At 41.8% G+C, this 13,237-nt stretch overlaps 1 protein-coding gene across 1 annotated transcript in view; it reads left to right on the top strand.

Annotated features, from left to right (window-relative positions):
* The window catches only part of PSIP1 (PC4 and SFRS1 interacting protein 1), a 41,942-nt gene that overhangs the window by 1,763 nt on the left and 26,942 nt on the right, over positions 1 to 13,237 (top strand). The window contains exons 2-3 of the mRNA XM_010001934.1: positions 615 to 691; positions 5,030 to 5,168. Of these exons, the coding sequence (XP_010000236.1) occupies positions 615 to 691; positions 5,030 to 5,168 (216 nt within the window). The remainder of the gene's footprint in view (positions 1 to 614; positions 692 to 5,029; positions 5,169 to 13,237) is intronic.

Raw genomic sequence — 13,237 nt, 5'->3', positions numbered from 1 at the left:
TGGCTACTCTTTGCTTCTAAAATTAGCTAATCCTGTTTGCTTCTGGCAGAATAAATGTAAAAGTTCTCCAGTCTTTTTTTTTTTTCTTTGCATTCTCCCTGCTTCCTTGAAGAGACATAGCAAGTTGTGACTGCTCTAGGTCATTTGACAGTTGTGGGAATGTAGATAAAGGACTAGTTATGAGGTAATTAGTTAGCATGCTAATTGTTTTCCAAAAGGTTTATTGACCTTTCCTTTTTGTAGCTCTTAGTATTTGGGCTTGGGCAAGTTACCAGCTCTGTGCAAGGGCAGGAAATCTTGCTCTTGCTTATGCTGAAGGAGGTGTGGTTGGGTGGAACTGAAGTGTGCTTTTTACCTGTAGCACATCATGTCTCTCCTTTTAAAGAAAGTGATCATGTGAAAAGTGTTGCAACATGAGAAGTGTTGTCATTTCTATCTGTGCTTCCACTGCCCTTGATTCTGCTGTATTTTTAACATACACTTCAAAAGAGGCCTTGAGACCTGCTTTACTTCTCTGTAGCTTATTTTTATTTTTTAATGCTTAACACTGTTCTTTCCTCCTAGAGTTCTCCTAACTGTTACTTGACTTGAATTATAGTGTGGTTTTTCCTTAGGTGGATGAAGTTCCTGATGGAGCAGTAAAGCCTCCTACGAATAAAATGCCTATTTTCTTTTTTGGCACCCATGAGACGTAAGTTCTTCATATTTAAGGGTCATACTTTTTCATTGTAGAACACCACAATAAGAAGTTAACGGCCTATTTGAATGTAATGCATTTTAAAGTATAATATTCAGAACCAGGCCAACTCTTTCTAAATATGTTTGGGTGAGATACTGATCTCTTAACATTTGCTTAAGTGGTTCAGGGTAGTGGTAGACCATAACGGTACCATCAGAAGGAAAACAACAAGCCCTAACCACATTGTGTGACTGGTAAGTTTTTCTTTCTTCATTAATGGGCCTTAATTATAGTTCTCTATATCTTCAACAGTGTGAACAATATATTCTCAAAGTAAGTGAAATAAGGCTGTGAAATGAAATAAAAGGCGAGATTTGAGAAACAGACAAATAATCACATTATGGGGGTTTTTTTGAGAGATTTGGGGCCGTGTGTGTTGGTTTTTATCATTTCCAGAGAGAAAAACGAGGAATTGCAGTTAGGTTTATGCAAAATATTTCTCTTTGAGTACTTCCAGTGACGTTAGTGTTTTGCAGTCATACAGCATTTGCTTTGGGGGACTGTATTTCTTCCACTGCTAAATTTGATTGTAAATATGCTGGGGTTTATGCAGCTCTGTCTTTTTGAAAGTTCTTGTGTTATTGGATATAATGATTCTCTGTCCTCGTGGATTTCTAAAACTTCAAATTCATTGCCACTTGTCTGATTGGTTGTTTTGGTTTTGGGTTTTTGTTTGTTGGCTTATTAGTGTTTTTTTTACATAAGAACAAAAACCTATAATGTTGTGTTTCTGCTGTTTTTTTTAATAGAATTAAAAATGGTATGTAAGCAGTTCAGAGATAGAACTTGTATATAGGGGTACTGTTTCTTGCATTTGGTGGAAAAGTGTTTATTTTTTCTTAATCTTATGAAATATCTATTGAAATTGTTTTAATCTGGTATTTTACTTCTAACTTAGAGTAAGTAATACTTAGAAAAAACGCATTTTGCCCTTGAATTAAAGACTAAACATCTTCTACTCTCTGACATTACTTGTTACTTGGTTCTCTTTTTACTAAGTTATTTCACTGAGAAAAAGATTGGTTCATACATCCATGTATTTCTTTAACTGTTTTGATCTTTCAGTGGATCAGTTTTTCAGTTTGTTTAGGAGTTTTGTGTGTGTGAAGAGGGGTTCCTGGAATGTGATTCAGGGTTGCAAGGTTCAAATCTTGTCCATTTTTAAATAATTGTAAACAATGCAGCAGATTACCTTTTTTCCATTTTTTTTCTTTACATGTTTTTTTGGGGTTTGATTTTTTTTTTTGTCCTTTTTTTTTTTTTTTTGTCAACTGAAAGCCCAACCTTGGTTTGATCCTATCCTTGGTAATTTGTGTGGCATTCTGGATTGTGCTGGGGTTTTGTGCAGTTGTAAGTAGGTTCAGGGACATAGGTTGCACATAAGGGAGACAGAAATAACTCCTTATCTGAAGCTTTAAATGTACCTTGCAAATTTTGAGAGGCATCATGGCCAATTTTAAATTTAGCTGACACTCCTAAGACATACTGGGCTTTGGAAGTTGTGGGGTTTTTTGTAGTTTACATGTATAAATTTGAAATACTTATTCTTCACTCTTGATATTAACACAAAGTAAAGCTTTACTGTGATTTTTTTGTTTGTTTTGGTGGGGGTTTTTTTGTTAGGTTGTAGCTTCAGGGTCACCACGTTTCAGAGATCCATACAATGTAAGAGAAGCTTCTTGTCTCTATTTCATATACATTGCAAAGTACATGATATTCAATGACCCAGCTTTCTCATGAGCTTTCTCATTTTTAAGCATGTCACTTACCTTGTTCTCCTTACAGTGGTAGCAGGTGAAACTCCCATGCTTAATCTTACTTACTGCTGTTTGCAACCTGTAAGTAACAACAGGAAGAAGTAAATGAGGTGAAAAGGCAGAATGCTGTTCCACGGCCTGTATTTTTTTTTTAAGGCTTGCAGCTATAAATAGTGACTTAGTGATCCATCAGGAGTTAGGTAGGGCTAACGATTTTCTGCACTTTTTCTTGGGAATTAAAATAAATCTGAACTTTTTCTCCTTTGTGTTTCTCTAAGTTATACACTAGTGCAAAGTTAGATACTGCCTACCTTCAGCATGTCAGTAGTCTGCACTTGTACAGCCTATCTTACTATAAGTAGTGACAACTCCAAAAATCCAGATAATGAGTTTAATCATGCTAAGAAGTCCTTTTGTATAAAGGGTGGCATTTTCTGTCTGTGTGGATGGTTACTGTAAGAACAGAGAAGCCATGTGAAAAAATTGGAACCAGGCTGTCTTGGGAATAATTCTTCCTTGACTTGTTGGAATTATATTAATTCTGCTTGGCAGATTACTGTAAAAAAGTATAAACTTAATTGCTGTGGTTGAGTTTGTCTTAAGTTTTGTCAAAACAGAACCAAAAGTTTTGTTACCTCTGTGCAGTGAACAGGTACATGCTTATTAAAATATGCTTTGAGAATTTGGTTGAGATTTGCTTTGTTTATTTCTATACTGTCCTAGTGTAGCAACAGTACCTTTTCCTAAAAAACAAAGTAATAAAATACATACTATTTTTAATAAAAGCTATATTTGGATATATTGTGCCAGTCAATCACATCAGTGCAAATTTTGTTAGGTCACAGACAAACAGAAAGTCACACTGAACTCTAGTTTCAAGACCTGTATACTAAGGTAATCTCTCTTAATTTGATTTTTTTGCTCCTTTTTCTTTTAGGTACAACCTAGTAAGCTACATAACCTTTTCACAAGTAACCAGTTTCTGGTGTTTTTCAAAGCCTGAGCTTTGTGTAGAGGCTTACAAGCTTGGGAAAAATGCTTCCCCTCAGGAGATATGGGAGGAGGGAGGCAATGTTTACTATTTTTGTATCTCTTGGTTTGTTTGTCTCCTTCCCCATCTTTCTGATCTGGTAGGCTTGGCTGGTACCTGTCTCCCACACTGGCTGAATCCTCTGTAACCATCTCTTTCAAAGAGGTTGGTGGCTCTGCAGTCTAATGTGACACAGTGGCTCACTTAGTACTTTGTACTCGTAGGTGAGTGGAGCAGGAAGCGCTTAAACTTTCTAGATGATGGTACACTCTTTTTTGTTTGTTTTCTTTAGTAGGGTGTAAGCCTGAAGTAGCTCTTTTTTAATTATGGTGAAAAAAATAGGGGAGTGGAGCCAATACTTCAGAAAGCAAGTATCTGCAATTTTTCAAATAGCTGGATCTAACACTTACACAATCAGAAAAAGCTGTCTCTATGCACAGAGTGAGAATAAGAATGTGCCACCAAGTGTTGTCATTTCCTGTTAGCAGCATATGGATTGCTACAGCGAAGTCCTAACTTGAAAGGTCATTAAAGTAGAGCAGGAGTTAAACAGTCTTTCATGTTCTTCAGCATAAACTGGAATATTGTTTCTCACTAATACGTTACTTTGTTCTCCTGAGAAACTAGTAGTGTGGATGCTGTGACTGGCACATGAGAAAAGCTACTAGGCTAAAAGCTTTCGTTACACAACCTACAGTAGGGGTAATGCTGTGCAGGAGTGTTGTTTTTCCAACAAAGATATGCAGGTAGTGTTAAGACAGCTACTACATGAGTAGATTAAAAGAAAATAACTTTTTAAAGTGTTTACTCCATCAAGAATGTTATTGCAGGAGAAGCTTAAAATAAGGAACAGTTTAAAGCTTTTACTGGTTAAGTTTGGCATATCAAGTTACAAGGTCGTTGTCACACTGAAAACTACTGAATTCATGCTGAATTACAAAGTGTTCGTAGAAGATGTGTATTTAAGGGTTGCTTTTTCATGTCTCATACACTGAAAATTATTCTTAAGTGTTGTATGTTTACTGGACTATTTTTAATTTAATAACTTTGAAATATTTTCTTTGTTGGCTTGGAGCCATTTTGTTTCCTTTAAATTATACTCTCACCTTACCTTGTCCAGATTAAATGATTCTTTTTTCTTAACATTTAAGTCTGATTTTTTTTCTAGGGAAGTAATTGCTTTTTTTCCCTGTTTGCAAGCTACTTAGTTTTTAATCGTTCTAGTTCACAGTAGTTATCTTATTGGCTGCAGTCTTACGATGCAGCTTGAGCAGCTTCTTGCAGACACTCAACACCCTGGAAAGGAAGGGATCCATATGTGTGGTGGTAACAGAGAATTTGAGCTGTTGGAGGCAAAAGTTGAGAAAACTGTAGATGCTTACACAGCAGAATGAGTTGTTGCAGTAGTAATTAATATCTTAATAACATTTAGTGCTTACTTTTTGAGAAGACTAACCATTTAAAATGTGAAATTTTGTTCTTTTTGTTCTTTCTCTCCTTAAGGGCATTTTTGGGACCAAAGGATATATTCCCTTACTCTGAAAATAAAGATAAATATGGCAAACCAAATAAAAGAAAGGGTTTCAATGAAGGGTTGTGGGAAATAGACAACAATCCCAAAGTGAAGTTCTCTCATCAGCCGGTGAGTTATATGGAGTTTGCAGACATTTGTTGCTGTACTGTTGGGGAAAAAAAGCAGCGAGTGTTTCCCTGCTGTAATGAATTACTGATGTTGATCAACTGCAGGTTGGGCCAATTTTTTTTTTATTATTATTTGTTGATCTCTAGTATTAATAGCATAAAAGAGATAAGGGATGTTGTTTGATTGGAGATACCTGTTTACTGTAGTAAGCTTAGGAGGAGTTATGTTGACAGTTTCTGAGCACAATGCTAGATGTTTAACACTTTGCAGTACATATAAAGCTTTGCTTACAACTATATATATATTTCTTTATACTTTAAACTGTATATATTCCTGAGATAACTGTCTTTGGTGCTGTTTGACTGGGCTTGAAAAATGGTAGTTTTTTTTAAATCTTTATGTCCTCTAAACTCAAGTGGTTTTCTCCACAAGTATCCCTGTAAGTTTTCAGTACATGCTTTCTTAGCATACAGTGTTTTCCTTCTAGTGCTTGGAAGCAATGTGATGCTTGCCTTTTGTTCCCAAACTGTCATGTGGCTTGCTTGATTCAGTTTTTGTCCATCAGTAGTTCCTAGTTTCTTGCCCTCTTGGTCAATCTTTGTGCTGGTTTTGCCAGGGATAGTTAATTTCCTAGTGTGCAGATACACAAGAAGCTGGGACAGAGCATAGCCAGGACATCTGACCCTAACTGACTAAAAGGGATGATGTCATGCTCAGCATATGAAGCTGGAGGAAGAAGAATAATAGATTCGTAGAATGGTTTGGGTTGGCAGGAACCTTCAAGATCATCTAGTTCCAACCCCCCTGCATGGGCAGGGACAGCTCCTACTCATCCAGTTTGTTCAAAGCCCCATCCAACCTGGGTTTGCAGCATCCAACCACGGTTTAGCGCTGGGCCAGCAATTAAGCAGATGACACATGCTCACTGTTAACCCCTCTCCCTTTACCTGGAGAGGAAGGAAAGGGAATAAGAGAGAGAGGTTTATCTTGATTTCAGTAAAGCATTTGACACCGTCTCCCACAGCATCCTTGTAGATAAATTGATCAAGTATGGGTTTGGTGATCAGGAAGTGAGGTGGATTAGGAACTGGTTGAAAGGAAGGAGTCAGAGAGTTGTAGTCAATGGGGCAGAATCTGGTTGGAGGTGTGTGACTAGTGGAGTCCCTCAGGGGTCGGTACTGGGACCGGTGTTGTTCAACATCTTCATCAACGACCTGGATGAGGGTATAGAATGTACCCTCAGCAAGTTTGCTGATGACACTAAGCTGGGAGGAGTGGCTGACACACCAGAAGGCTGTGCTGCCATTCAGAGAGACTTAGATAGGCTGGAGAGTTGGGCGGGGAGAAACATGATGAAATTCAACAAGGGGAAGTGCAGAGTTTTACATTTGGGGAAGAACAACACCATGTCCCAGTACAGGTTGGGGGCTGAACTGCTGGAGAGTAGTGTAGGTGAAAGAGACCTGGGGGTCCTGGTAGACAGGAGGATGACCATGAGCCAGCAATGTGCCCTTGTGGCCAAGAAGGCCAATGGCATCCTGGGGTGCATTAGAAAGGGTGTGGTTAGTAGGTCAAGAGAGGTTCTCCTCCCCCTCTATTCTGCATTGGTGAGGCCGCATCTGGAGTATTGTGTCCAGTTCTGGGCCCCTCAGTTCCAGAAGGACAGGGAACTGCTTGAAAGAGTCCAGCACAGAGCTACAAGGATGATGAAGGGAGTGGAACATCTCCCTGATGAGGAAAGGCTGAGGGAGCTGGGTCTCTTTAGGTTGGAGGAGACTGAGGGGTGACCTCGTCAATGTTTACAAATATGTAAGGGGTGAGTGTCAGGGGGACAGAGTTAGGCTTTTCTCAGTGATGACCAGCGACAGGACAAGGGGTAATGGGTGTAAATTGGAGCATAGGAGGTTCAAGGTGAATATCCGAAAAATTTTTTTTACTGTAAGAGTGACAGAGCCCTGGAACAGGCTGCCCAGGGAGGTTGTGGAGTCTCCTTCACTGGAGACATTCAAAGCCCGCCTGGATGCGTTCCTGTGTGATGTACTCTAGGTGACCCTGTTCTGGCAGCGGGGGTTGGACTAGATGATCTTTCGAGGTCCCTTCCAACCCCTAGGATTCTATGATTCTAAGAGAGAGACTCTCAGGGGTTAGAAACTAAGCTACACAGCTTTAATGAAACAGTAATGATGAAAAATAAAAATAATTAAATATATACAAAAGCAATATCATGTTCCTACCCTTAATGCTCACATCCCCACCAGGGCTGCAGGGCAGCCCTAGGGAAGTCCTGGACTCAAGTCCTGGAGTCAGCTATAGGAGGGAGCTGGGTGCAGGAACACAAGGATTCAGACACACACAGATCAGGATCAAAAGTAGATGAACAGATGCAGTCCTCTCTAGATGCTAGCCGTGGTCAAGGAGAGCATGATCCTTGTGTTCCCGCAGCTTTATACCAAATATGGCATGTATGGGATGGACTACGTTTGGTCACCTCTGATCTGCTCCTCTCTACAGGAGGGTAACAGTTGTGACTTCTTTACTCCCTTTTGTTTCCAGAGCACAAAAAGTTTTTCAGAACCAAGCAGTGGCTTTGGATCTGCATACCATTCTCCAGCAGTAACTGTAAATTATTGAGCGTTACCAGTCCTAAAAGCAGACACTGACTGAGAAACGTGCTTTAAGTTTTAGCAGGTGCACCTACTACAGAAAGACTCAAGTGAAAACTAAAATGACTAAAAGAAAATTTAGTCTATCCTGGCTCAAACCAGGACACTGCCCTTGAACACTTACAGAGGGGGCAGCCGTGGCTTCCTGGGCAACCTGTGCCAGTGTCTCACTACCATCACAGAGAAGAATTTCTTCCTGCTATCTAACTCTATCCTTTTTCAGCTTGAAACTGATCCTCCATGTGCTGTCACCCCATGCCCTTGTAAAAAGTCCCTCTCCAGCTTTCCTGTAGCCTGTTCCCTGGAGGCTTCTCCAGGCTGAAAACCCCAACTTTCTCAGCCTGTCTTTGTAGGAGAGGTGCTCCAGCCCAGTGATCATCTTTCTGGTTCCTCTGGTCTTGCTCCAACAGATCTATGTCCTTGTGTTGGGGGCTTCAGAACTGGACACAGTACTCCAGGTGAGGTCTCACAAGAGTGAAGTATACAGGGGCAGAATCAACTCACTTGACCTTACAGGACCATGCACTTGATCTTATTGAACTTCATGCAGTTTGCACAGGCCCACCTTTCATGCCTGTCAAGGGCCATCTGGATGGCATCCCTTCCCCCAGTGTGTCTTCCACACCACAGAGCTTGGTGTCATTGGCAAACTTGCTGAGGGTGCATTCAATACCACTGTCCATGGTTCCAACAAACATGGTATGCATTGGGGTCCCAATACTAGCCCCTTAGGAACACCACTCATCACTGATCTTCACTTTTGACATCAAGCTGCTGACCACAACTCTTTGACTGCAACGACCCAGCCAATTCTTATCCACCAGGTGATCCATCCATCAAGTTCATGCCTCTAAATTAAAGACCACGATGTTATGTGGAACAGTGTCAAATGTTTTGCACAAGTCTGGGTAGGTGACATCAGTTGCTCTTCTCTTATTTGTCAGTGCTGTAACTCCAACATAACAGGCTACCAAATTTGTCAGGCACAATTTGCCCTTAGTGAAGCTCTGTTGGCTGTCACCAATCACCTTTTTTTCCCCTATGCCATAGATTAGTTTCTCGGAGGTTCTGCTCCATGATTTTGCTGCGCATAGAGTTGAGGCTGACTGGCCTGGAGTTCCTTGGGTCTTCCTTTTTTCCTTTTTTAAAAATGAGGGGTTTTTTGCTTTTCCAGTCAGTAGGAACTTCATCACACTGCGATGGTTTCTCAAATGTGATGGATAGTCGCTTAGCAATTTTCCAGTTCTCTCAGGACCCAGGGATGCATGTATCTCATCGGGTCCCATGGTCTTGTGCACTTTAGGTTCCTTAGATGGTCTTGAAACTGATCTATCCCTACCTTAGTAGTTCTTCATTCTCATATTCTCCATTCTGTGCCTTGGGTGGTGTGGCTTGAGAATTTTCTGGTGGAGACTAAGGCAAAAAGTCACTGAGTTCCTCAGCCTTCTCCATATCCCAGGAAACCAGGTCGCCCATTTCCTTCCGGAGGGGGCCTACATTTTCCCCAGTCTTCCTGTTATCACCAGCATACCTATATAGAAGCTTTTCTTGTTGCCTTTTATGTCCCTGGCTAGATTTAATTCTATCAGGGCTTTAGTTTTCCTAACCTGATCCCTGGCTGCTCAGACAATTTATCTGTATTCCTTCCAGGCTGCCTGTCCTAGCTTACACCCTTTGTAGGCTTTCTTTTTGTGTTTGAGTTTTTCCAGGCACCACTTCTTCCTGAACCAGAAGTGGGAGATGTTCAGGGTAGTGCTGGCAGTATGCTGGGCCCATAAACCAGAGGTCAGTGGATCAAAACTGTTCTCTGCTACCAAAAAGGACTGCAGTAGCTCAACTCCAGCAGCAAGCAAGCACCACAGAGCTGCTCACTCACTCCCCCTTGGTGGGATTGGAGAAAAAATCAAAAGGGTAAAAATTATGAAACTCATGAGTTGAGATAAAGACAGTTTAATATGTAAAGGAAAAGCTGCACACGCAAGCAAAGCAAAACAACGAATTCAGTTACTACTTCCCATTGGCAGACAGGTGTTCAGGAGGAAAGCAGGACTCCATCACACATAACTGTTACTTGGGAAGACAAACATGCACTAGTAAAGCATGGGAAGTTGAATAGTCCTTGATTTCTTGACAACAACTAAAAACATCTATGTATCAACAACATTCTTCTCATATCAAACCCTGTACTAAATACAAAACACAATGCTTTTGTAGTTACTGACAAGAAAATTAGCTCTTACTCAGCTGAAACAAAATCTTCCAGGCTTCAACTGGACCATGAAAAGATCCAAATTTAATCTGAAGACTGTTGCTCATTTTGTGTTTGCCTACCTGCTCTGGACATTCTGTAGCTTATTGGTTTTTTTATGTACACTGGATGTACACTGGACCCTGGTTCTTCTAAGCAATACTGCAGTAATTATAAACAGAAATTGGTATTATTTGCTGCTTTTGCATGCCATGGCAACTTTGCATTTCAGCATCAGTTAATCCCTGCTTCATAAAATGTTCCAATTCACTGTGTTTCTAGTTTCAAGGACAACGTGGATGAAGAGGTAAGGAGTTTCTGAAGTAGAGCTGAGAGTTAAAATCACAGAATCATTAAGGCTGGAAGGAACCTTAAAGATCATAAAGTTCCAACTCCCCTGCCATGAGCAGGAACCCCTACCACTAGATCAGGTTGCATGAAACCCCATCCAACCTGGCCTTAACCTCCAGGGATGGAGCATCAACAACCTCTCTGTTCATTCCAGTTCTTCACCACCCTTATAGTGAAGAATTTCTTCCTAGTATCCAATCTAAATCTCCCCTCTCTCAGTTTAAAACCATTACCCCTTGCCTTATCAGTATCTTCTCTGATGAAAAGCCCCTCCCCAGCTTTCCTGTAGGCCCCTTTCAAGTACTGGAAGGCCACTATAAGGTCTCCCTGGAGCCTTCTCTTCTCTAGGCTGAACAGCCCCAACTCTCTCAGCTTGTTTTCATAGCAGAGGTACTCCAGGCCTTTGATCATCTTGGTGACCCTCCTCTGGACCCTCTCTCTCCAACAGGTCTGTATCTTTCTTACGCTGAGGGCACCAGAACTGTACATAGTACTCCAGGTGGGGTCTCACCAGAGCAGAGCAAAGGGGCAGAATCCCCCTCCCTGGCCCTGCTGGCCACACTTCTTTTGATGCAGCCCAGGATGTGTTTGGCTCTCTGGGCTGCGAGCACACACTCACAGCTCATGTTGAACTTCCCATCTACTACCACCCCTAAGTCCTTCTCCTCAGGACTGCTCTCCAGCCATTCTTCCCCCAGCCTATATTTGTGCTGATGCGCTCCATCCCATTGTCCGTGTCACCAACAAAGATGTTAATCAGCCCTGGTCCCAGTACTGACCCCTGAGGGACACCACTCATCACCTGCCTCCATTTGGACATTGAGACATTGACCACAACTCTCTGGGTGCTGCCATCCAGACAATCTCTTATCCACTGAGTGGTCCATCTGTCAAATCCCTGCCTTGTCAGTTTGGAGACCAGGATGTCATATGGGACAGTGTCAAGTGCTTTGCTCAAATCCAGGTAGATGACGTCAGTTGCTCTTGCCAGCATCCACCATCTCTGTAGCCTTGTTGCAGAAGGTCACCAGATTGGTCAGGCATGACTTGCCCTTAGTGAAGCCATGTTGGCTGTCACCAATCACCTCTTAATTTTCCATGTGCCCTAGCAGACTTTCCAGGAGGATCTGCTCCATGACCTTGCCAGGCACAGAGGTGAGACTAACTGTCCTCTAGTTCCCTGGCTCTTCCTTTTTCCCCTTTTTAAAAATAGGAGCTATGTTCCCTTTTTTTTTCCAATGAGCAGGAACCTCACCAGGCTGCCATGACCTCTCAAATATGATGGACAGAAGGTTAGCAATCGCATCCACCATCTCCCTCAGGACCCATGGGTGAATCCCATCAGGTCACATAGATTTATGCACCTTCAGGTTCTTTAGATGGTCATGAACCTGCTCTATTCCTACAGTGGGGTTAATTAATTCTCCCGGCCCCTGCTTTCACCTTCTGTGGCCTTTGTGTTGAGGTTGGAGCATTTGCCAGAGAAGACTGAAGCAAAGAAGTCATTGAGAACCTCAGCCTTCTCAATATCCTGTGTTACTGTCTTGCCCATTTCCTTCAGGAGAGGGCCTGCATTCTCCTTGGATGTCCTTTTCTCCCCAACTTACCTAAAGAAGCTTCTCTTATTGTTCTTAACATCTCTGGCAAGATTTAATTCTAGCAGGGATTTGGCTCTCCTAACCTGATCCCTAGCTGCTCAGACAACCTCTCTGCAGTCCTCCCAGGATACCTACCCTGGCTTCCACCCCCGGTGTGCTTCTTTCTTCAGTTTGAGCTTTTCTAGGAGTTGCTTACTCATCCATGCTGGCCTCTTGGAGTTTCTACTTGACTTCCTCTTAGTTGGGATGCAATGCTCTTGGGCCTGGAGAAGATGATTCTTAAATATCAGCCAGCTGTTATGGGTCCCTCTACCCTCCAGGATGTTATCCCAGGACATTCTCTTGAGAAGATTCCTGAAGAGGCTGAGATCTGCCTTTCTGAAGTGAAGGGTAGTAAGCTTGCTGTGGGCCCTCCTTGCTGCCCTAAGGATCTTGAATTCCACCATTTCATGGTCACTACAACCCAGGCTGCCCTTGAGCTTAACATCCCTCATCAGCCCTTCCTTGTTGGTGAGGACAAGATCCAGCACAACACCTCTCCTTTTTGGGTCCTTGATTACTTGGAAAAGGAAGTTATCATTCTTGCACTCTGGGAACCTCCTGGACTGTTTGTGTTTTGAAGAGTTGTTCTTCCAACAGATGTCAGGGTGGTTGAAGTCTTCTGTGAGGACCATGGCATGTGAATATGGAGATAGTGTACACATTTTGTATTCTTGGGTATGGAACAATACTGATCTGCTCATCACAGTGGGAAAGACTATATATAACTGTAAGGAACAGATTGTTTCTGCTACCATAACATTTGAGTCAGTACAACATCTCGCTCTTAGGTTTGTGATAATTTAGGAATGATGCTCTGTGAATAGCTGAGGCAGTTGTGAACCATAACTGAATTATATGTTACCAGTCATTCTAACAAGGAGAAAATCTGGATATAAACCATCAACAGTGACAAGCTTATCTAGTATTTTTTTTACAGCAGAAATCTGCAAGTTCACTTAAGCAGTTGTCCAGGTTGCTTTCGTAGAATTTCCCACGTTCTTATAAACATTTCTGATTGGACAGACACAAAACATGCTGCCAAGAGATACATGTAGATTGTTTTCTTAGTTGAGCAACTTTTCCACCTATTGAGTTCCATTCATCTGCTTCAGCTTCAGTGATAGCTCTTTCACAGAGCCTTTGTATGAACTGGTCAGGTTCTGTCTA

Source organism: Chaetura pelagica, unplaced genomic scaffold (genome assembly GCF_000747805.2).
Source record: "Chaetura pelagica isolate M959 unplaced genomic scaffold, ChaPel_1.0 scaffold345, whole genome shotgun sequence".
Classification (NCBI taxonomy): Eukaryota; Metazoa; Chordata; class Aves; order Apodiformes; family Apodidae; genus Chaetura; species Chaetura pelagica.
Note: the sequence above shows the minus strand (reverse complement) of the source record. Positions and strands in the feature narration are given on the sequence as shown.